Genomic DNA, 21,748 nt, shown 5'->3' on the forward strand with positions numbered 1-21,748 from the left:
TCACACTGGGGGGTTAGGATTTCAACAACTGAATTTGAGGAGGATACTGGAGTGGGTTGCCATTTCCTTCTCCAGAAAACATTCATTTTACAGCAAAATATATTCCTCTAAAAGTTCTTAGTTAAAATATATTTATTAAATACTGTAGAAATAATAACATGGGACAAATAATTATTTAAAGAACTAATAATCTTCTTGCTGTTGTTGTTCAGTCACTAAGTCATGTCCGACTTATTTGCAACCCCATGGACTGCAGCATGCCAGGCTTCCCTGTCCTTTATTATCCCCCAGAGTTTGCTCAAACTCATGTCCATTGAGTTGGTGGTGCCAACTCAACCATCTCATCCTCTGTTGCCCCCTTCTTCTCCTAACTTCAGTCTTCCCAGCATCAGGATCTTTTCCAATGAGTCAACTCTTTGCATCAGGTAGCCAAAGTTTTGGAGCCTTAGCTTCAGCATCAGTCCTTCCGATGAATATTCAGGACTGATTTCCTTTAGGACTGACTGGTTTGATCTCCTTGCTGTCCAAACGACTCTCAAGAGTCTTCACCAGCACCACAGTTTGAAAGCAACAATTCTTCAGTGTTCAGCCTTCTTTATGGTCCAACTCTCACATCTGTATGGTCAAAGCTATGCTTTCGACTATATGGACCTTTGTAGGCAAACTGATGTCTCTGCTTTTTATTAAGTTGTCTACTTTTGTCATAACTTTTCTTCTAAGGAGCAAGCATTTTTTAAATTTCATGACTGCGGTCACCATATGCAGTGGTTTTGGAGCCCAAGAAAGTAAAATTTTTAACTGTTTCCACTTTACCCCATCTATTTGCCATGAAGTGATGGACCGGATGCCATGATCTTAGGATTTTGAATGTTGAGTTATAAGCCAGCTTTTTTACTCTCTTCTTTCATCCTCATCAAAAGGCTCTTTGGTTCCTTTTCTCTTTTCGTCTTTAGAGTGGTATCATCTGCATATCTGAGGTTGTTGACGCTTCTCCTGGCAGTCTTGATTCCAGCTTGTGATTTATCCAGCCTGGGATTTCACATGATGTTCGAAGTTAAATAAGCAGGTTCGCAATGTACAGCCTTGATGTACTCATTTCCCACTCTTCATCCTAATAAATCTACTTGCTGAGCCTTAGTCTAATTATATCCTGGTGGCTAAGCTGCTAGGGCTTCCCAGGTAGTGTTAGTGCTCAAGAACCCACCTGCCAATGAGGGAGACATGAAACGTGGGTTTGATCCCTGGGTTGGGAAGATCCCCTGGAGGGTTCCCTGGAGGAGGGCACAGCCACCTACTCCAGTATTCTTGTCTGGAGAATCCCATGGGCAGAGGAGCCTGGAAGGCTGCAGTCCATGGTGCTGCGAAGAGTGGGACATGACTGAAGAGATTTAGCAGGCAAGCACACATGCACAGCTGAGCTGGTACTTGGTGTTTACTTTCCAGTGATTATTAACTAGTTATCACTGCTTAAAATTTAAAATATATGTATTGGTAAAAATATGTTTCATGTTATGGTTCAGAATTAAGGAAGAAACAGTCATTTATTAATTGAAAGAAAATGAACCCTCTCCAATATATAAACTTGAACATGTCACTGATCCAAAATTTTGAAAACCTTACTTCCCATTATACTTGTTAACACACATTGTTACTTCATATTACTTATCTACTTCCCAACTCACTTTTCCCTCATAATAAAAGCAAGCAAGCAAACAAACTGTATAACTTCATAATTATGAATGGTTTGTTAAGACATCTCTGCTCAAAATCCTCGTCCCCCTCTCATAGCTCTATTGCAGACTTCCTTTCTGTAGTTTAAGAAACACTAATGCATTAGGTATGGCACTAATTTTGCTTTTGCTTGGTGGATAAGGGAATATAAACATTTAAAATAGTTCATGTAATATCTTGATGGCATTGATTTACAAATCAAGCAAAAATGTAAACAGGAAAAAAACTCGATTATAGTGTTCTGAGGTTCCTTTTAGCCACAACCCTATTATATGGAAGCAATCATTTGAGTGATTTATTAACATTTTATAACCTTTTATTAATTGCTTCATATTCTTCAGATACCATGAAGTAGGAAGAATAAAAGAAAAAAAAAATACAGTCTGCCAACTCCAATCTACTTATACTGTGCAACAGAACTTTCTGTGATGATAGAAATGTTCTCTATCTGGACTGTCTCCCATAGTAGCCACTAGCCACATGTGGCTATTGAATGCTTGACGTGTAGCTAGAATGCTGGTAGAAGTGAACTATTAATTCTTCTTAAAAACAGCTTTATTGATATATAATATACATACAGTATAATTCACCACTGAAACTGTACAATTTAGTGGTTTTTAGTACATTCATAGAGTTGTAGAGCCTTTACCATAATCAATTTTAGAATATTTTCATTGCCCCAATAAGAAAGCTGGTACTTGTATAGTCACTTTCCATATTTCCCAAACTTCTTCAGCCCCAGACAGCCACTAATCTTTCTAGTCTCCATGGATTTGCTGATTTTGGTCATTTCCTATAAGTGGAATCACAATTTGTATTCTTTTGTGACTGGCTGATTTAATTTTAGTTTATTTAAATTTAATACTTACATGTGGCTAGTGGCCACTGTAAGAAACAAGTAATACAGATACTTAAGTAATGATGATGCTTAAGTAACACTGAGGTTTAGAAGGTAATCTTGTAAAGGGGGCATATGAAAAACATCAGAGAGATTAGAGATGAATGCAGACAGAGCCTAGAGACGAGAGTTTCCTGAAGGAGGGGATGGTACCAACTAATACAGAGGTATAAGAAAGAATTGTTTCAATACATGTAAATCCATGGCTAATTCATTTCAATGTATGACAAAAACCACTGCAATGTTGTAAAGTAATTAGCCTCCAACTAATGAAAATAAATGGAAAAAAAAAGAAAGAATTGTTTCAGTGATAGGATAGGAATCCTGATGACAAAGGCCATTGCAATGTGGTGGTTGGTGAAGAAGTAGCATTTTTATATTATTTAGAGATGGAGGAAGGGAACAATTTCAAGAAAGCTTGACAGGTATGTCAGGACTGGTACAAATTTTATTTTGTTTCTAATATTTTAAGTATTAGCATGAGCTTCTATGTAGGCATAAGAAAAAGGTCCAGTGGAAATGAAGACATAAAAGATGATTGAGCAGGGTTCTGAAGGATGTGAGTGAGTACAGGTAGCACTCATTAGGTCATTAGCCTAGGAATAAGCCCTGACAGGAAAGACAGATGTTATCTTTCTCAGAGGTGGGTGTAAGTGAGGAAAAAGTAGGTGAAGGTGCAGAACAGTTTTTACATAGAGAGAGAGGAAACTAAAGAAACTCATTTACTCAAAGAAAATGGGAATAAGGCCTTCTAAGGGTAAAGTTTGGTTCCCCTGACCATCACTGTGATCCAGTGTGTAGAATTGAGTTCTGATAAGTACTTCAGAGGGGCTTGAACTATGAGAAGTATCAATTATTTACATATATCTGGCTTCCCAAATGAACATGTCTCTTAAAAGGAAGAGACTTTCTCAGGTACATAAAGCCACATGGGGCCTAGTGATCTAGATGTGTCGTTTTTCACTTACTAGAAAGTGAAAATTACCCAGAAGTTTGTATCTGAGATTTTTGAAGACAAACTACAGCTCCATTACTCATCTTCCTTACACTCCACTCTCCTTTCTTTTCTTCTCCTTTCCCTCATTTCCTTCCTTTTTCCCTTCTATTCTTCTTAGACTTTGTAGAAAACAGGGTGCTATGTCATTCTCTTTGCCCTACACGAAAAATTGGAAATAAAACAAAAAGCTGGGAATATCTAACATTAATCCAAACTATAATGAATATAGAATTTAGTATTATTAATTATAATAAACCTCCAGTATTTTCTTTACTATTCTAAGTTACTCATTTTTCCTCCCTCCTCCAATGTTATAACACTTGGTTGATGAGACAGGAAGTGCTTTGAGAACCTCAAATAACAGCTATACAAATATAATAGAAAAATATACTAATTAGTTGATATTGATTTAATTAATATTGCTACTTTAGAACAAGGTTTATATATAAATTTGAGTAATTAAAGCTATATAAAATTATATATTTATGTATGTATTTATTTATTTTAGGCTTTTAAAACCAAGGATGGATATCTTGTAGTTGGAGCAGGAAATAACCAACAGTTTGCAGCTGTGTGCAAGGTAATCTGTAATATTTGGACTATTTGGAATGGGTAGATAATATATACAACAATTCATTTTGCACAAAGCCAGGAAAATTCAATTTTGCCTGGAGGAGTGTTGCTAAATCTATGCTAAACTCAAGACTCCCTGTGTTAGCACCTTAAAGCGTGCCCTTTTTATGCTTACAATGTTATGGACAGAGTCCAACTTAACACTTTTTTTTTTTTCGTAAAATTTAAGTATATGACTTTTTAAGTGACAAATCATAGTAGTTTAAATTATGTTAAAACCTAACCTGTCTACCAGTCCAAACAAAAAGGGAAAAAAGTCATTGAAAAGGGTTTTTTAACACCAGGATTTTTTTTTTCTGAGAAGAAGAAAGGAACAGAAGAACTAGGAAACAACCCGAAAACAATTAACAAAATGGCAATAAGTACATACCTATCAATAATTACTTTAAATGTAAATGGACTAAGTTTACCATCAAAAGACGTGGACTAAATAAGTTGACTAAAAACACAAGGCCTGCAAGAGTCTCACTTCAGGTATAAGGACACACACAGACTGAAAGTGGAGAGATGTAAAAAAAAAATTTAATGTAAATAGAAGCCAGAACAAAGCTGTGGTAGCAATACTTACATCCAACAAAAGAGACTTTAAAACAAAAACTGTGATAAGAGACAAAGAAGGGCATTGCATACTGATAAAAGGATCAATTCAACAAGAGAATGTAATATTTGTATACTTATGCACCCAACATGAAAAAGTGAAAGTGAAAGTCTCTCAGTTGTGTCCAACTCTTTGCAACCCCATGGACTATACAGTCCATGGAATTCTCCAGGACAACAGGGGAACACCTAAATATATAAAGCAAATATTTACAGACCTACAGGGAGAACCTGACAGCATACAGTAGTAGTAGGGGACTTTACTACTCTGCTTACCTCAATGGACAGATCATCCAGACAGATAATCAATAAGGAAACACTGGTCTAAAATTAGACCAGAGACTAAACAGATTTATAGAGAACAGTCTATCCAAAAGCAATAGAATACACATTTTTTCTCAATTGCCCATGGAACATACTCCAGAACAAATCATGTGTTAGGTTACAAAACAAGTCTTAATACATTTAAAAATATTGAAATCATATTAGGTATCTCTTCTGACCACAATATTATGAAACTAGAAACCAATTACAAGAAGACACCTGGAAAATCACAGATATGTGGAGATTAAACAACATGCTACTATAAAAATGACTGGTATCAATGAAGAAATAAAAAAAGAAAAACAAATACCTTGAGGGCTTCCTTGGTGGCTCAGTGGTAAAGAATCTGCAATGCAGGAGACACAGTTCAATCCCTGATCCAGGAAGATCCCACATGCTGTGGAGCAACTAAGCCTGTGTGTGTAACTATTGAGCCTGTGCTTTAGAGCCCGGGAGCCACAACTGCTGAGCTCATGTGCAGCAGCTACTGAAGCCTGCATGCCCTAGAGCCATGCTCTGCAGCAAGAGAAGCCCCTGCGATGAGAAGCCTGCACTCTGCAACTGGAGAGTAGCCCCCACTCCCCACAGCTAGATAAAAGCTCATGCAGCAACAAAGACCCAGCACAGCCAAAAATAAATACATGCCAAGACACTTCAGTTGTGTCCCAACTCTTTGTGATCCTATGGACTATAGCCTGACAGGCTCCTTTGTTCATGGGATTCTCCAAGAATACTGGAGTGGGTTGCCATTTCCTCCTGCAGGGGATCTTCCTGACCCAGGGATTGAATGCATGTCTCTTGCATCTCCTGCATTGGCAGGCAGGTTCTTTACCACTAATGCAGCCTAGGAAGCCCAAAATAAATACCCCAAATTATAAAAAATACCTTGAGACAAATGAAAATGGAAATACAACATACCAAAACTTATAGAGTGCAGCAAAAGCAATTCTAAGAGGAAGTTCATAGTGATAAATGACTACCTCAAGAAAAGAGAAAATACTTGAAGAACCAACCTATATTTACAACTCAAGGAATTAGAAAAAGAATAAGCAAAGCTCAAAATTTGTCAAAGGAAGGGAAGAACAAAAGCAGAGTAGAAATAGAGTAAGAAGACAATAGAAAAGATCAGTGAAACCAAGCAAAGGCAACAAAAGCAACAATAAACAAGTGGAAGTCTATCAACATAAAGAGAGTCTGAACAGCAAGGGAAATCATTAATGAAATGAAAATGCAATCTACTGAATGGGAGAAAATATTTGTAAATCGTATATCTGATAAGAGGCTAATATCCAAAATAGGTAAGAATTTATATAACTCAATAGGAAAAAATATCACACAATCCAATTAAAAAATGGGCAGAAGTTCTCAATAGACCATTTTCCAAAGAAGACATAGAGATGGCTAATAGGTACATGTAAAGATGCTCAGTGGGAGAGAGACAATAAATAAAACTCCAAAATGATCCATGGTTACATGTCATGCAGAAAATTAAAATAGACTACTGTGTTAAAATAGTGACTGGATTGTCAGGGGAAAGCCTCTTTTGAAGAAATAACCTTAAGATGAGATCTGAGTGATACTCATAATGCAATAGTGATAAGATTTTTCAATATAAATATTAACATAAAATGTTTGCAATACTAATATAAACATAGTACTCAAAATTCACAAAAAAGCCTGGAAGTATTCCGTAGTGCTATACAGACTATATGGCTTAGTGGTAAAGGATCCACCTGCCAGTGCAGGAGACAGGGTTTGATCCCTGGGTTGGAAAGATCCTCTGGAGTAGGAAATGGCAACGACTCTAGTATTCTTGCCTGGAAAATTCCATGGACAGAGCAGCCTGATGGGCTACAGTCCATGGGGCCGCAATGAGTTGAACACAACTGAGCATGCTTGCATGTATGCCAGGATAAAAGTGGGCTTTTCTTTTTTCTTCCTACTTCTATGAAGTGGTAAAATACAAAAATATGTTTAGCTGTTGTCCCCAATTCCTTACACAGAATTCCTAAAAAGTTCCCGAGTTTTCAAAGTGTCCCTTGTTTTTCATAGTAAGCCCCTTTCAAATCACATCTGAGGTAACCTCACATTGTGCTCAGGTAACTTAGGATGGGGCCCCTAGATAGCCTCAGGATGGGTTGGTCACCAGATAGACCAACTGATCAGAGGGTTGGAACCTTCAGCCCCAACTACCAACCTCCAGTAAGAGGGGAGAGGACTGGAGACTGAGCTCTGTGTAACCCTTGAACTGTAAGATTCAGACAGCTTCTGGTGAAGACATCAAGGTGGTGGGAGGGTGGTGGAGCATGGAAGCTCTGCACTCTCCTACCTCTGTGCATCTCTTCCATTTGGCCTTTGTAATAAACCAGTAGTGGTAAGTTAAAAAAAAAAGATTCTCAGTGTCAACTCATCAGGGAAATGCCAATTAAAACCATGGGATCTTACCTCACACTTGTCCAGAATGGCTATTATTAAAAAAAAAAAAAAAAAAAAAAACAAGAAAAAACAAATGTTGGTGAGGATGTGGAGAAAAGGGAATCCTTGTGCACTGTGGATGGGATTGTAAATTGGTGTCGCCCCTATGGAAAATATTTAAAAATAGAACTACCACATCATCCAGCAATTTCACTTATAGGTGTATATCTGAAGAAAATGACAACACTAACTTGAAAAGATACATGCACTCCTGTGTTCATTGCAGCATTATTTATGATAGCTAGGATATGGAAGGAAGAAGAACTTTTTAATACCAGGATTTTTTTCTCTCTTTTTCTGTTTTAATCCCCAAAAGATCTAATTAGCCCCGAATATAATTGATCTACTATCAAGGTATTTACCACTAGAAAATTTTTTCTTCAAAGTAGCCTTTGTTTAGTAAGTACCTTTCTACAAAATTGATGTTTTAACTTTTTAGCTATTGTCATGTTAAAAATGTTGCTCTTGCATAGATGTACATAAAGGTCTTGGAATCAGTAAAGTTGAAAATATTCTCAATTTTTGGCATTGCTTAGATAATGTTTTTATTTGATGTTTTTACTATTTATCCAATCTCTGTTTTTTTTGTTTTTATTTAAGGCTTTAGTTTTCAGTTCATTTTTTAGAGTTCTAATCCCAGGCAATAATCTAGTTTTAAAATTATATATATATATATATATATATATATATATATGTAAATTTTAATTTTTCTTACATGTAGGGAAAGGCCTTACCTGTTGATTTCTTTTTCTGGTTGGGAAAGATTTTTTTTTTTTTTTTTTGTATTAACCATACTACTGGTGAGCTTTTAGCTTTATTAAGGATGGTTGTGAATTCCTTAGAGGAGTCTTATTTATTGCAGTTAACTTATTATGTACAAAAATTATTTATTACTGTGCCTCTTTCATATGAGTGGTTAACGAGCACAGCTAAAAACCACAGCAAAGTGGTGGGAAGTATCACAGAGAAGGTGACAAATGGAGATAGTTCCTATTGCAGGAAGGGTTGGAGGTGGGAAAGAGGAGAGCTTTTATAATGGTGACTCTGAGTAAGTGTAGAGAAAATTGATTCAAACATTTGATCTGGGATCAAAGAACCTTTGTTATGAACGGTCAATGTTAAAAATATAAAACATACGGAAGCTGTTGCCTGTGAAGTCATTTGCGTACTCTGGCTGCAGAGATGTAAAAGCCAGTTCATCACTATAAACGAGGACAGATTTTTTTCCTGGGCCATATGTTTTGGAGTTTTCTCTTTCCAGAATCAGGATGGGGAGGGGGTAGAAATTACTGGTTGACATATTTTTCACTGTTGAAAATAACTGCACTGAATTCTTTTTATTTTTGATTCATTACTGCTGATCAGTTTGAAACTTTTGAACTTCCTCATAAATATCCATAAGAACTTTTTTTTTGGAAGAAGATTTTTATTTCAAAGCAGAATATTTACCATAAGTTTTAGTACTAAAATATGACTTATTGTTATGGTGTGTTATGACACATTTTTTAAAAAAGAGAATAGCAGAGAGGGCCTTGGAGAATGGCATACTTGACCTTGTTTTTACCATATGTGAGTAGGAATGATAATCCCTGTTATGAGCCATTAAGGCAGCATCTATAAAACTCTTTGAGATCCTCAGAAGAAAAGTCTTATATGTATGGCATTTTAATGTTATCTATATCATTTACTAGGGATCTTGAGCAAACATTGCAATCTGATTGACTTTTTCACCTTTATAATTATATACTTACATGCAAACTTGTCCTAAAAACCTTTTCTGTTAAGGGGAAAAAAAAAATCACCTTTCTTTATTTGATTCAAGATTCTCCCCCATCCCATTTATACTGAATGAGTTTTTCTAAGTTTTTTTTTTTTAATTCAACTATTTTTATTACTGAGGGTGTTATAATTCAGTCTGGCCTTATAGAATTTGAGGATCCCATGTGATGACAATTTTGATCCCTATCAAAATTATTCTTTTGCCAAGTAAGGTTCATCATGAAAGACAGGGCAGTTCTACCTCCTGGGGAGAAATGTGGCAGTATTGTTTGCAATGAACAAGTAGAATTTACTTATGCTGGATCTCTTTTGAAAAGAGAATTTGATATACTGGTTGGTTAATACTTCTTGGGGAGTGTCCTATTAGAATGCTGTTATTGTCAGGGATTAGAGGGGAGTAAGAGCCTTGGGTTCAGGGGCTTGGGGTTCAGAAAATTTCCTGTATATAAACTGAACCTTGGCTCATAACAAATCCTATTTTATGTCCCTTAACGTGATACAGAAGAGCAGGGAATGTGAGCATATGTAAGCTATTTTAAGCTGATTGATGCCAACACTAATGGGTATTCCTATTTGAAATACACTGACATCCTTTTAAAAGTCACATAGACTGAAGGTTTCTTTTATTGGAGGCAATAATCATTGGTTCTCAACTTTTGCATGCATAGGAAATCTCCTTGAGCCCCTTCCCCAAAGATTTTGACAAAGTATGTGAGGTGGGGTGCAGGAAACTTGAATTTTAATAAGCACTATAGTTGATTTTTTAGCAGGTGGTCTGAGGATATTATAATTCTAGGGCATTCTATGAGTCTTGAAGCCAGTCAGGTGATCTCTGGCAAGGTCATTTTTGCTAAGCATCTGTGTCCTTGTGATGAAATGAAGATTATGACATATAACTGTACTAATATATAACTTTTGGGGTTCTAGAAGAGATTAGGTAAGTCAGACAGTACAGTCCCTTGCTCAAAGTATGAACTTAATAAATGACCTTTCTAGTATGACCTAATTAGTATGCAGATTCTGGTTGTGGGTAAAATGGAGTTAGCACATTTCTCCCTGTCTTATTCACTTGACACAGTGAGAAAACCTGTACAGAATGCATGGAATATCTATAGGAGGACTTTGAAAAGTAATCAGTAGCAAGAAACTTAGTAGAGAACACCAGAAGTTTGAAATAGCTCTAAACTGGAAGTAGGTTTACCAGTTTTCCCCTCTGATTATTCCTTTACATGAACACAGCCTGAAATCTGGATGTGGGAATGGGGGGACAGAGCTGACTTCCTGGAGATGCCCTTCTTCCTGGTGTGACAAGCATGAAAGTGAGCTCTAGTGTCAGGGAGACAGTTTTTCCCTCTTCCTCATTTCCTCACACCCCAGCCTCCAAGCAGTCCTGTAGTGGCAGCAGCAGATGCGCAGGAGCCAGAACTCTGAGGAAGGGGACCTTTCCTATTTATTGCTGGGCTGTGATTCCAAAAGAGAGGGGTGAATCCTTGATGCATTTTTCCTCTGTCCTCCCACTGATTGACCTCTGCCCTGGAACTATGCTGAGGAGTGGGGTAACTAGAGGGAAGCCCTGGGGAACTGGAAAGAGGTTGCCAAGGTGGAAGAGCTTTAGAAAGTGATCTGTGAAGTTGCTTGTGAACTCCTGTGCTCACTGCTGAGTTGCATATGCATTGATCTGATCCTAATCAGTACACCAGAGATGCTGAGAACTGTGTTAACAAATAGACAGCTTCTCAGGTGGCAATATGAGCCTTTAGTGGGTCACAGGTGGGACTGATTCAAAAGCCGGCAAAGGCTTTGAAAACTGAACTGACACTAGAACCAAAGTAAGTAGAAGGTAAGTTGGGACTTGTGGTCTGGATCTAACCAGGAGAATTTCTTGCTAAAAACAATAAAACAAATGTTTTCTTTAGGATTTAAACAAGACCCAGAGGCTTGTAACATAATATTCAACATATCCAGGATACAACTCCGGATTACTCAGATTATGAAGATCCAGAACCTGCATGAGAAAAGACAATGGCAGTTCCAAGATAACACAGATGTGGGAATGCATTCATGAAAATTTTAAAACACCATTTATAAAAATACTCCAATAAGCATTGCAGACACTATTGAAATACATATTTAGAAAAGTAGAAATGTCTGGCACAGAAATGGAAGATAAGAAGAAGAACCAAGCGGATATTTTAGAACTGAAAAATACAACCACCAAATACAGGAAGAAACACCTCAGTAAGTGAGTGCAGCAGCACAAAGGAGGTAACAGAGGAGACAGTCAAGGGACTTCAAGATGGATAAATATTGGGTTGGCCAAAAAGTTCATTTGGGTTTTTCCATACCATTAATGGAAACCTGAACAGACTTTCTGGTCAACTCAATAGAAATTATTCAGTCTGATCAACAGAGAGGAAAAAGTTCCTCCCCCAAAAGGAAAGAAAGAACACATATCCAGGACCTAACAAAAACAATAACAAAAAAGGACAATAACAATAAAAGTCTAACATTTATGTCATTGTAGTTCCAGGAGGAGAGAAGAAAAAAACATACTGAAAAAACAGTTGAAAAGATAATGGATGGAAACTTCCCAAATTTAGTGAATGATAGAAACCTACAGATTTAATAATTTCAGCAAGTCCCAAATAAGATAAATCCACATAAATCCATGCCTAAGCATATAAAAATATTACTGCTGAAAACTAAAGAAACATTTGAAAGCACCTAGAGAAACTGACCTATTACCTTTGGGGGAACGTGACTTGAGTAATTGCAGATTTCTTGTCAGAAACTCTTGTCAGATTTCTTGTCTTGACAAGATTTCTTGTCAGAACCTAGAGAGAAGTTGCACAGAATGTTTAAAGAGCTGAAAGGAAAGAGCTGTCAATGCAGAATTCTATATCTAATGGGAATATCTTTGAGAAATCTAAGTTAAGTAGATAACCTCCCCTACCTTCCCCCTTTTTTCCCATCCTTCTTTTCAAAAATATTTTTTAATTGGATTTAAAAAAATACTTATTTATTTTTGCTCATACATGTGGCATGTGGAATGTTAGTTCCCCAAACAGGGATTGAACCCACAGACCCTGCCTTGGAAGCACAGAACTTTAACCACTGGACCACCAGGAAAGCCCCCATCCTTCTTTTTTGAACAAACACATTTTATTATTTCTTTGGGGAGAAACAGTACCTACTTGGAGTTGTTCACATTTATTTAATGCTACTGTGTCAAGTACTTTCACTTGCATTGTTTCATTTTGTCCCAGGCAGCATTCTATTTCAAGCTCCTAAAGAAGCACAGTTATGACTGCAGCAATTGAAGCAGTCTCTCTAGAAAGTTCTGAATGCTAGCAAAGTGGGACAGAAGGATCATTACTTTACCCACTATTTAACATCAACTATCAAAGAGAAAGGAAGTCTAATAAGTCAAATTTTAAGAAGGATACATGAATGCATCCCAGTTACCATTGAGGGCAAGCACTGAATAGTTTTTTTATGACACTTACAGTATATTCTGAGTGAGAACACATTTATAAATTTAACATGAGGGCTAGTGAAGACACTTGCTTTTTCTTGAAATGACTTATTCAGTCTTAGCAAAAGAGGGTGGGTCTCAATTCCTGGATAAGCCTTGAGGCCAATTCTGGGATCAGGTGTGGAGACGGAGATTTTTAGAAAGGGCACTGTATGTAGCGTCACTTTTTAAAATCCAGGAGAGTAATGCTGTATTTATTATTCCTCAAGGAAATGAATAAGTGGAACATGTGAAAGAGAAATTGTACCGTTGAGATGTTCTCTTACCTTCAGGGAATCTTCTTCACTTCTCTCTCCTTTGTAAGATGATTAATGACTTGATTTTATTTAAACTGTGGGAAACAAATGAAACCATTAAGTGTTTATATTTAAACCAAATACATTAATAGAGGTAGTGAAACTTTCTGTAGGCCACATGGCCTGCCCCAGCCCATAAATGCTCCTTTGGACTTTCCAACACAACTGCCAAACACTGCCTCCACACATTCTTTTTAAAACTTCTTTTCCATTCCAAATCCACTTGGTACTTTCATTATGGTCTTGTTAAAATTGCAAGATGTCCACTGGGACTTAGAAGATAGATTTTCCCTTTATTGAGGAGGAGCAAAAGAGGAAGTATATAAAAGCATTTCTATTTGTTATTCCTTCAGGGAGTCATATTAAAGAAAAATAGTGACAATTCTATAGGAAGAATATCTTTTAATTTGACATTGTTTTAATGGCGAGCATTTGAGGTCAGTGTGCTTGCCTCCCCTTGATTTTAGCACCTTGTACAACATCCTGGATAGGACTACTGGGACAGATAATATTATTTTATTTACATGTGGAACAAATAAGGGAATGTACCTAAAAGATATATCTTGATTATAGGCTTGATGTAAGTGCAAACATGCACTTATGATATTTGTTCTTGGAATTAGGTCTGTTTTACCCAATTTTGTACCCATAGCCCAGTTTCCTCTAGACAAGACTTACTATGAGAATCTAATAACTCCTTTCCTATCTTCTCATAAATAGGTACAAGATATTATGGAGGTCTGAGAACTTTTCCTGTGTTCCTATATGTAGATACCTGTTTAAATGTAGTTAAAAACTTCTTAAAGATGACAAACTCAGTCACCAGTATGACCCATCCTAGTTGCATGATCCTCCCCTATAAATATATCCATGTTAAGAGGTATAAAGCCTAGCAAGGAATGGTCTTGGGAATGGAGTGGTAGGCCCTGAACTCTAGTACCCAGAGGCAAGTACACAAAAATTTTGTGGGTTACACTTTATTTTGTTTTTATTTATTTTTTATTTATTATTTTTCCCTTTTAGATTTTTATTTATTATTTTATTTATTATTTTTCCCTTTCAGATCTTGAATTTGCCTGAACTGATCAATGATTCCAAGTACAGAACTAACCACCTTCGGGTACAGAATAGAAAAGAACTTACTAAAATATTATCAACACGGTAAGCTTGTCTCTACTCTGTGCCTTTAAGAATTAATATGTTATTAGCATTTATCTGGTATTTTTTGGTGTTCTCTTCAGCTTATTTAGATTAGCTTAAAAGTATCTTTCATTTCACAGAATTGGTTAGTGGAAATATGTTTTACTTTGTCTGAAGGCATTTTACATGTCTTATAAAGTACTGTATCATAACAATGATATAAATAAGAGTCACAATAACTTGAATAAAGTTGCTTCTCCATGGTATGTGTTTGGCTTTAGTTGATCATAAATAGGAACAATAATAATTCAACATCATTTTTTACATTTACTGTATGAAATGCTCTCATATATAAGCTCATTTAAACCTTATAATAATTCTGTGAGAGAAGTTCTATCATTCTTACTTTACAGATAAGGAAACTGAGACAAGGGAGGTGTAGTCAAGAGTTTGTTGGCTTTTCTGAGCCTCTTCTGTGTAGTTTGTCATGATGATGTTTTAGAAATGGCAGATCGAGTTATGGCTCATAAAGGATTAATGCTAATCAGAGTATTTGATTTCTAAATTATTTCATTCATGTCAGGTTATGCTTTTGTTAAAACCTATACCAGTGTTTCAAGTTTGCCCCAGAAAAAGTTAATAATTCATACTTTTTCCTATCAGTTTCACTTTTGTTTGCATCTAAACTTCTCAATCTAAAGGAATAGAATGTGTTTTTTGTGGGACTAAATACCCATATGTACTGTTCTTCAGTATGGAATGTTTGCTCTCATCACAACAGTAAACTAAGAACTTTTGTTCAAATAACCATGTCCTGTCTTTTGAAAAAGGCCCTTGTGTTTCCATGTAGCATAGATATATCAAACCTCTTAGGCTCACATATGCATAGAACAAACTAATGATTACCACTGAGGATGTGAGGGAGGGGCAGTATAGGAGTTGGAGGCTGGGAGGTGTAGCCTATTGAGTACAAGATAGGCTAAATGGATGTATTGAACAACATGGGGAATATAGCCAATACTTCGTAATAACTAAATGGAATGCAAGTTATTTAAAATAGATAATCAACCAGGACCTACTTTAAAAAAAGAAAGACAAACAAGGGGACTTGCCTGGCAATCCAGTGATTAAGACTTCACCTTCCAATGCAGGGAGTGCAGGTTCGATTCCTGGTCAGGGAGCTAAGATCCCACATGCTTTGTGGTCAAAAAACGAAAACATAAAATAGAAGCAACACTGTAACAAATTCAATAAAGACTTTAAAAATAATCCACATTTTTATTAAAACAAACACACAAACAACTAAAACTTCTTAGAAAAAAACTTCTAATGTTACATTTATTTCTGTTCCCTTATCTGGGGATTTCTACACGAGTCAGCATTCATTACCTACTTGGTCTTTCCTGGATTTTAAGCACTTCTCTACACTGCCTGTATCTCTTCCTTCAATCAATGAGGCCTCTGTGTATGGGACTGATATGCACAGAAGAGGGGAATGAGAATTGGGCTCCCCTTATTTGGTCATTAGTTAAATAAAACTCAGATTCTGCAAAGCCAGAGAGCCCTCAGTCATTAACCTTTCACCCAATGAGAATCAGCCAGTTAGCTCTGCTTTTTGCCTCTATGCCTCTCATGCAGTTTTTAATTCGTTAATATGACTTTCTCCTTTCACACAACGGTTACCAAGTTTCAATAATAGACACTTGTGAGAACCTTATCAAAAGCTCTTTGATAGTCTAAATAAATCATATCCATGCTGTGAGAAGAGTGGACCCAAGAAAAATACAAAACCTAGGCAGATGCAAGTATCCTCTTGTTTCTGAATTGTCAGCCCTTTTATAACTTTAAGAACTACAAATTTATTGGTTTCCTATGTCCTAAAACTTAATTTCTTTGCTAAATTCTGTTATAGACTTCTGCTCTGTACAGACTTTTAACATCATCTGTAACAGTTTAATTTCTAATTTCTCTCTTTGGGGTAAATTAAATAACCTGACACCTTCTTCTTTCTACTCTTGTATACCCAGAAGTGGGAGTTTCAGCATTTTAGATCCCATAGGTTCTTGTGTCTTTATTCAGACTTTAGGAATCAAACTTGTAAAGAAGAGGCTAAAGGGTAGTCTTAAGAGAGGAAACTTGATCGAGGAGGTCCCATCATCATACAACCTGCAGTTAAAACACAGACTACTACTACAAAGCCTTTGGTTGCCTGGGGGCCAGAGTCCCTGCTCTCTTTAATTGTATGGATGTATTTTGGTGGTGCTTTGTGGGATGCAGTTCTTCAGTCTCTTCTCAAGTCTCCTCTTCTTCATGGTGGATCAAATAGTAATGACCAGGGAAGATTAGCATATTGGTTTAGTCCCTTTGATAACCTTTTCATTTGTTTTTCTGAACAAATATCCATGGGTTCATTAGTACCATTCATTACTGGGATTTCATAAGTATGTGTTGGTCGCTCAGTCAAGTCCAACTCTTTGCAACCCCATGGACTATAGCCTGCCAGGCTCCTCTGTCCATGGACTTCTCCAGGTGAGAATACTGGAGTGGATTGCCATTTTTTCCTCCATGGGATCTTCCTGACGCAGGGCTTGAATCTACTGTGTTGCAGTCAGATTCTTTACCAGCTGAGCCACCAGGGAAGCCCTGGCTTTCAGAAGTCTCTGTGAAAAATATCTCATTTTCATGATTTTATGTTTTTCTAATATTCAAAATATTAGTGGTTCTATATTAATTAGAGGATTAAATCTGGCTGTTTTAGTTTGACATATGGCCTTCCACAATCTGACATGACCTTTCCTTTCCACCTTTTCTCACTATAACGATTAGTATAGAGAAGTGAGTTCAGAGAGAGAGAGTGGGGGCGGGGGATGGCAGGAACATCATGCTGTAAAAGTTCCAATAGACTTTATGATAAAGGAGTTCCTTAAACTTGAGAAACAAAGGAAAGTATTTGACCATAAAATGAGATAGCTTATCAACAACTTCTATTTTCTGTCTAAACTGATGATAGATCTTTTTTCTGTCTTGAGATATAATTGACATATAATGTTGTATTCGTTTTAGTCATACTGATACTAGTTTGATATGTGTATATATTCGGAAATGATGACATAATCAGTTTTAGTTAACATCTAACATATCAGAGTTACAAATCTTTTTTTCCCCTCGTGATGAGAACTTTTAAGATCTGCTCTCTTAGCAACCATCAAATACAATACAGTATTATTACCTATAGTCACCATTGTTGTTGTTGTTTAGTAGCTAAGTCACATCTGACTCTTTGTGGCCCCATGAACTGTAGCCCACCAGGCTTCTCTGTCCATGGGATTTCCCTGGCAAGTATACTGGAGTGGGTTGCCATTTCCTTCCCCAGGGAATCTTCCTGATCCAGGGATAGAACCCACGTCTCCTGCATTGCAGGTAGATTCTTTACCGCTGAGCCACCAGGAAGCCCAAAGTCACCATGCTGTGTATTATATCCTCAGGAGTTATTTATCTTGTACCCAGAAGTTTGTACCTTTTGACCACCTTCACCTATTTTCCTGATCCTGAAGAGATGTCTTGAAGGGAATACTCTAGCTGGTAGAGTTCAAAATTTTTGAGCAACTTAGATTCAGCAAGAATTCTCATCACATGAAGAGACTTGAGGGACTCAAGAGTTTCAGTGGAACATGCTTCTCCATTGTTCATTCTCTTACTCATCTATTTAGCCCATTTATTGACTGTCTGCTATGTCCCAGTAACTGTTTTGAGCCCTAGGAAAATGGCATTAAAAAACCAGCATAAAAATTCCTATATTCCTGGGTTTTCATTAAAATAAACCTTGCAGACTTTCTATAAGACTTGTAGGGCCTCTTCCATAAAAACACTTGTTTTGATACACCTCAGAAGTTAGTTGTTCATATTTTTCATATAAGCTTTTTGTAAATTTTGCTTCATAAAAGTATTGCAGCTACAGGCTGTTAATTATTAATTGTTAATTATTTATTTTTTTATATAATTGTTAATTTTGTACAGAAGAACTGTACAAAAAAGATCTTCACGACCCAGATAATCACAATGGTGTGATCACTCACCTACAGCCAGACATCCTGGAATGTGAAGTCAAGTGGGCCTTAGGAAGCATCACTATGAACAAAGCTAGTGCAGGTGATGGAATTCCAGTTGAGCTATTTCAAATCCTGAAAGATGATGCTGTGAAAGTGCTGAACTCAATATGTCAGCAAATTTGGAAAACTCAGCAGTGGCCACAGGATTGGAAAAGGTCAGTTTTCATTCCAATCCCTAAGAAAGGCAATGCCAAAGAATGCTCAAACTATAGCACAATTGCACTCATCTCACACACTAGTAAAGTAATGCTCAAAATTCTCCAAGTCGGGCTTCAGCAATACGTGAACCGTGAACTTCCAGATGTTCAAGCTGGTTTTAGAAAAGGCAGAGGAACCAGAGGTCAAGTTGCCAACATCTGCTGGATCATCAAAAAAGCAAGAGAGTTCCAGAAAAACATCTATTTCTGCTTTATTGACTATGCCAAAGCCTTTGACTGTGTGGATCACAACAACATGTGGAAAATTCTGAAAGAGATGGACACACCAGACCACCTGACCTGTCTCTTGAGAAACCTGTATGCAGGTCAGGAAGCAACAGTTAGAACTGGACATGGAACAACAGACTGGTTCCAAATAGGAAAAGGAGTACATCAAGGCTGTATATTGTCACCATGCTTATTTAACTTATATGCAGATTACATCATGAGAAATGCCCAGCTGGAGGAAGTACAAGCTGGAATGAAGATTGCTGGGAGAAATATCAATAACCTCAGATATGCATATGACACCACCCTTATGGCAGAAAGTGAAGAAGAACTAAAGAGCCTCTTGAAAGTGAAAGAGGAGAGTGAAAAAGTTGGCTTAAAGCTCAACATTCAGAAAACTAAGATCATGGCATCTGGTTCCATCACTTCATGGCAAATAGACGGGGAAAATTGTGGGCAAAATGGCTGACTTTATTTTTCTGGGCTCCAAAATCACTGCAGATGTGACTGCAGCCATGAAATTAAAAGACGCTTACTCCTTGGAAGGAAAGTTATGACCAACCTAGACAGCATACTAAGAAGCATAGACATTACTTTGCCAACAAAGGTCCATCTAGTCAAGGGTATGGTTTTTCCAGCGGTCATGTATGGATGTGAGAGTTGGACTATACAGAAAGCTGAGCACCGAAGAATTGATGCTTTTGAACTGTGGTGTTGGAGAAGACTCTTGAGAGTCCCTTGGACTGCAAGGAGATCCAACCAGTCCATCCTAAAGGAGATCAGTCCTGGGTGTTCATTGAAGGGACTGATGTTGAAGCTGAAACTCCAGTACTTTGGCCACTTGATGCAAAGAGCTGACTCATTTGAAAAGACCCTGATGTTGGGAAAGATTGAGGGCAGGAGGAGAAGGGGACAGAGGATGAGATGGTTGGATGGCATCACTGAATCAATGGACAGGGGTTTGGGTAGACTCTGGGTGTTGGTGATGGAGAGGGAGGCCTGGCGGGCTGCAGTTCATGGGGTTGCTGAGTCGAACACGACTGAGCAACTGAACTGAACTGAATTATTCATTGTCCTTTTTTTGGAACATGTTATAGTGCACATGCTACAAGTTTTGTATGTGTGGTTTTCCTATCATTTCTATAGAAGAGCATATTTTTTTGGCTAACATTAGCTACACTGCCATGTGAATATGCCATGCTTTTTCTAGTCTGCTATTAAATATTATGTCATAAAACTTTCCCTTGATGCTCATAGACACTTTTTTCTGCCTGTATTTTGTTTTAGAAAATCTTCAAAATATATAAAAATGTAGAGGCTTTGTTAGAATGAATTTGCACTTTAGGCAACTTAAAAAAAACTCTACTATGATGGACTCACAGTGTTTATTAAAAAAAGAAAAAAGAAAACAAGAAACTTCTTACAACCCTTTCATCTAACTTGATATCCAAAAGTGGAAACAAAAGCACTTATGGATTTTTACAAACCCTGATCTCCTAAATACACATGAAGTTTCCCTCTTGGGTTTCAAAATCTTCCATCCAAAGCATTTTTACCGAGTTTCAATTAATTTCCTGAGTAATTTCCCAAAGTAACTTTCCTGCCAATGGCAAGCGTTCATTTAAATGTTTTAGAATCTGGTAATTCTCTTTGAGTTCTCTGAAATTTATAAATTCTTTAGAAAGTGCCTACCAGAAATGTCAGTCACTTACCTCACTTTTCTGTTATTCTTGCTAAATTCAGTTTAACGCTACTCTCTGAGCGTGGTCCGGCCCATTCAGGAAGGCAGCTGCATGTTTTTGTCATCAGCTGGGTTTTCCACAGCCAGCACACACACAATCCCCCTCAAGTGCTCTCAGGTGTTACTATTCCCCAACTGTCGCCATGAGCACTTTTTTTTTTTTTAATTTAAAGGTGGAAGGCTTTCCCCTTGAGCTTGCCATTTTATCCAGGGTGTTGCAGAAAGTCTATTTACCCAGCTGCTAAGACCAAAAACAAGATGAAGCTAAAGCATGTTTAAAGTCAGTCCCCAGCTAAAATAGAGAAGAAAAGATATAATGGAGATTCATCCTGTTACAACAAGTCCCTTCTTTGCAAAGCTAAGTTGCAACAAACTCCTCTCCTGTGCCACCTACATGCAGGACCAGCATTTTTGCAATAGTTCAGACCTTGTAGGAGAGACTGACAATCACGATGTGTATTGATGCTAAGAAGACAAGATTAAGATGATGTATTAGTAGCTGGGGAGAAATAGTAGGAAGGCATGAAATGAAGATGAAGTAAAGGAGAAATGAAGGGGAAAATAGAAATACAATTCCCTTTATTCCTCCCCCTTCCTCTCTTCATTTCTAGTGGCTACTGACTATATGCCCTTGTCCTGTAGATGCAGAGATGATAGAAGTGGTGGGCTCTTGGTCTAAGTAGGAAAACAAACAAGTAAAGCAATGGACTAAGTAGTGTGTGTGAAGTGCCACTGTGCACATACACCCAGGGTGCTAGGAGCTCAGAGAAGGGGCAGTTCCCTCAATTTGGGTAAATCAGGGAAGGCTTCCTGTAGGCGGTGTCACCTGAAATTAGTCTTAAAGGACAAATAGAAATAGGCAGGTAAAGAAAAAATTAGTTCAAAAGATAAATATCAAACTGAGTGTAATTTTATACAGAGAAAAAAATAATCATAGGAGAAGAAAAGAAAGTAGCTTGGAAAAAAACTGATAACTTTTAAATTGCTTTTTGAAAAAATGCCACGCATATTAAGGAAGTGTATATCAGTACAGTCCTAGTGAAGGCACTCCTAAAATATTGGTTGTAC

General features: G+C 37.2%; 1 protein-coding gene across 28 annotated transcripts in view; it reads left to right on the top strand.

The window, feature by feature from the left end:
- SUGCT (succinyl-CoA:glutarate-CoA transferase) overlaps window positions 1–21,748 on the top strand; it is a 782,676-nt gene that overhangs the window by 267,241 nt on the left and 493,687 nt on the right. For 27 of the 28 annotated variants that reach the window (XR_011487375.1, XR_011487378.1, XR_011487383.1 and 24 more), the window contains 2 exons: window positions 4,135–4,206; window positions 14,329–14,426. Coding sequence is in view for 18 of the 28 variants with exons in the window: in XM_070466730.1 (XP_070322831.1) it covers window positions 4,135–4,206; window positions 14,329–14,426 (170 nt within the window). In the remaining 10 variants the exon portion in view is untranslated. The remainder of the gene's footprint in view (window positions 1–4,134; window positions 4,207–14,328; window positions 14,427–21,748) is intronic. The other variant, XM_070466779.1, reaches the window with a different exon arrangement.

This window comes from Odocoileus virginianus, chromosome 1, assembly GCF_023699985.2.
Source record: "Odocoileus virginianus isolate 20LAN1187 ecotype Illinois chromosome 1, Ovbor_1.2, whole genome shotgun sequence".
Lineage (NCBI taxonomy): Eukaryota > Metazoa > Chordata > Mammalia > Artiodactyla > Cervidae > Odocoileus > Odocoileus virginianus.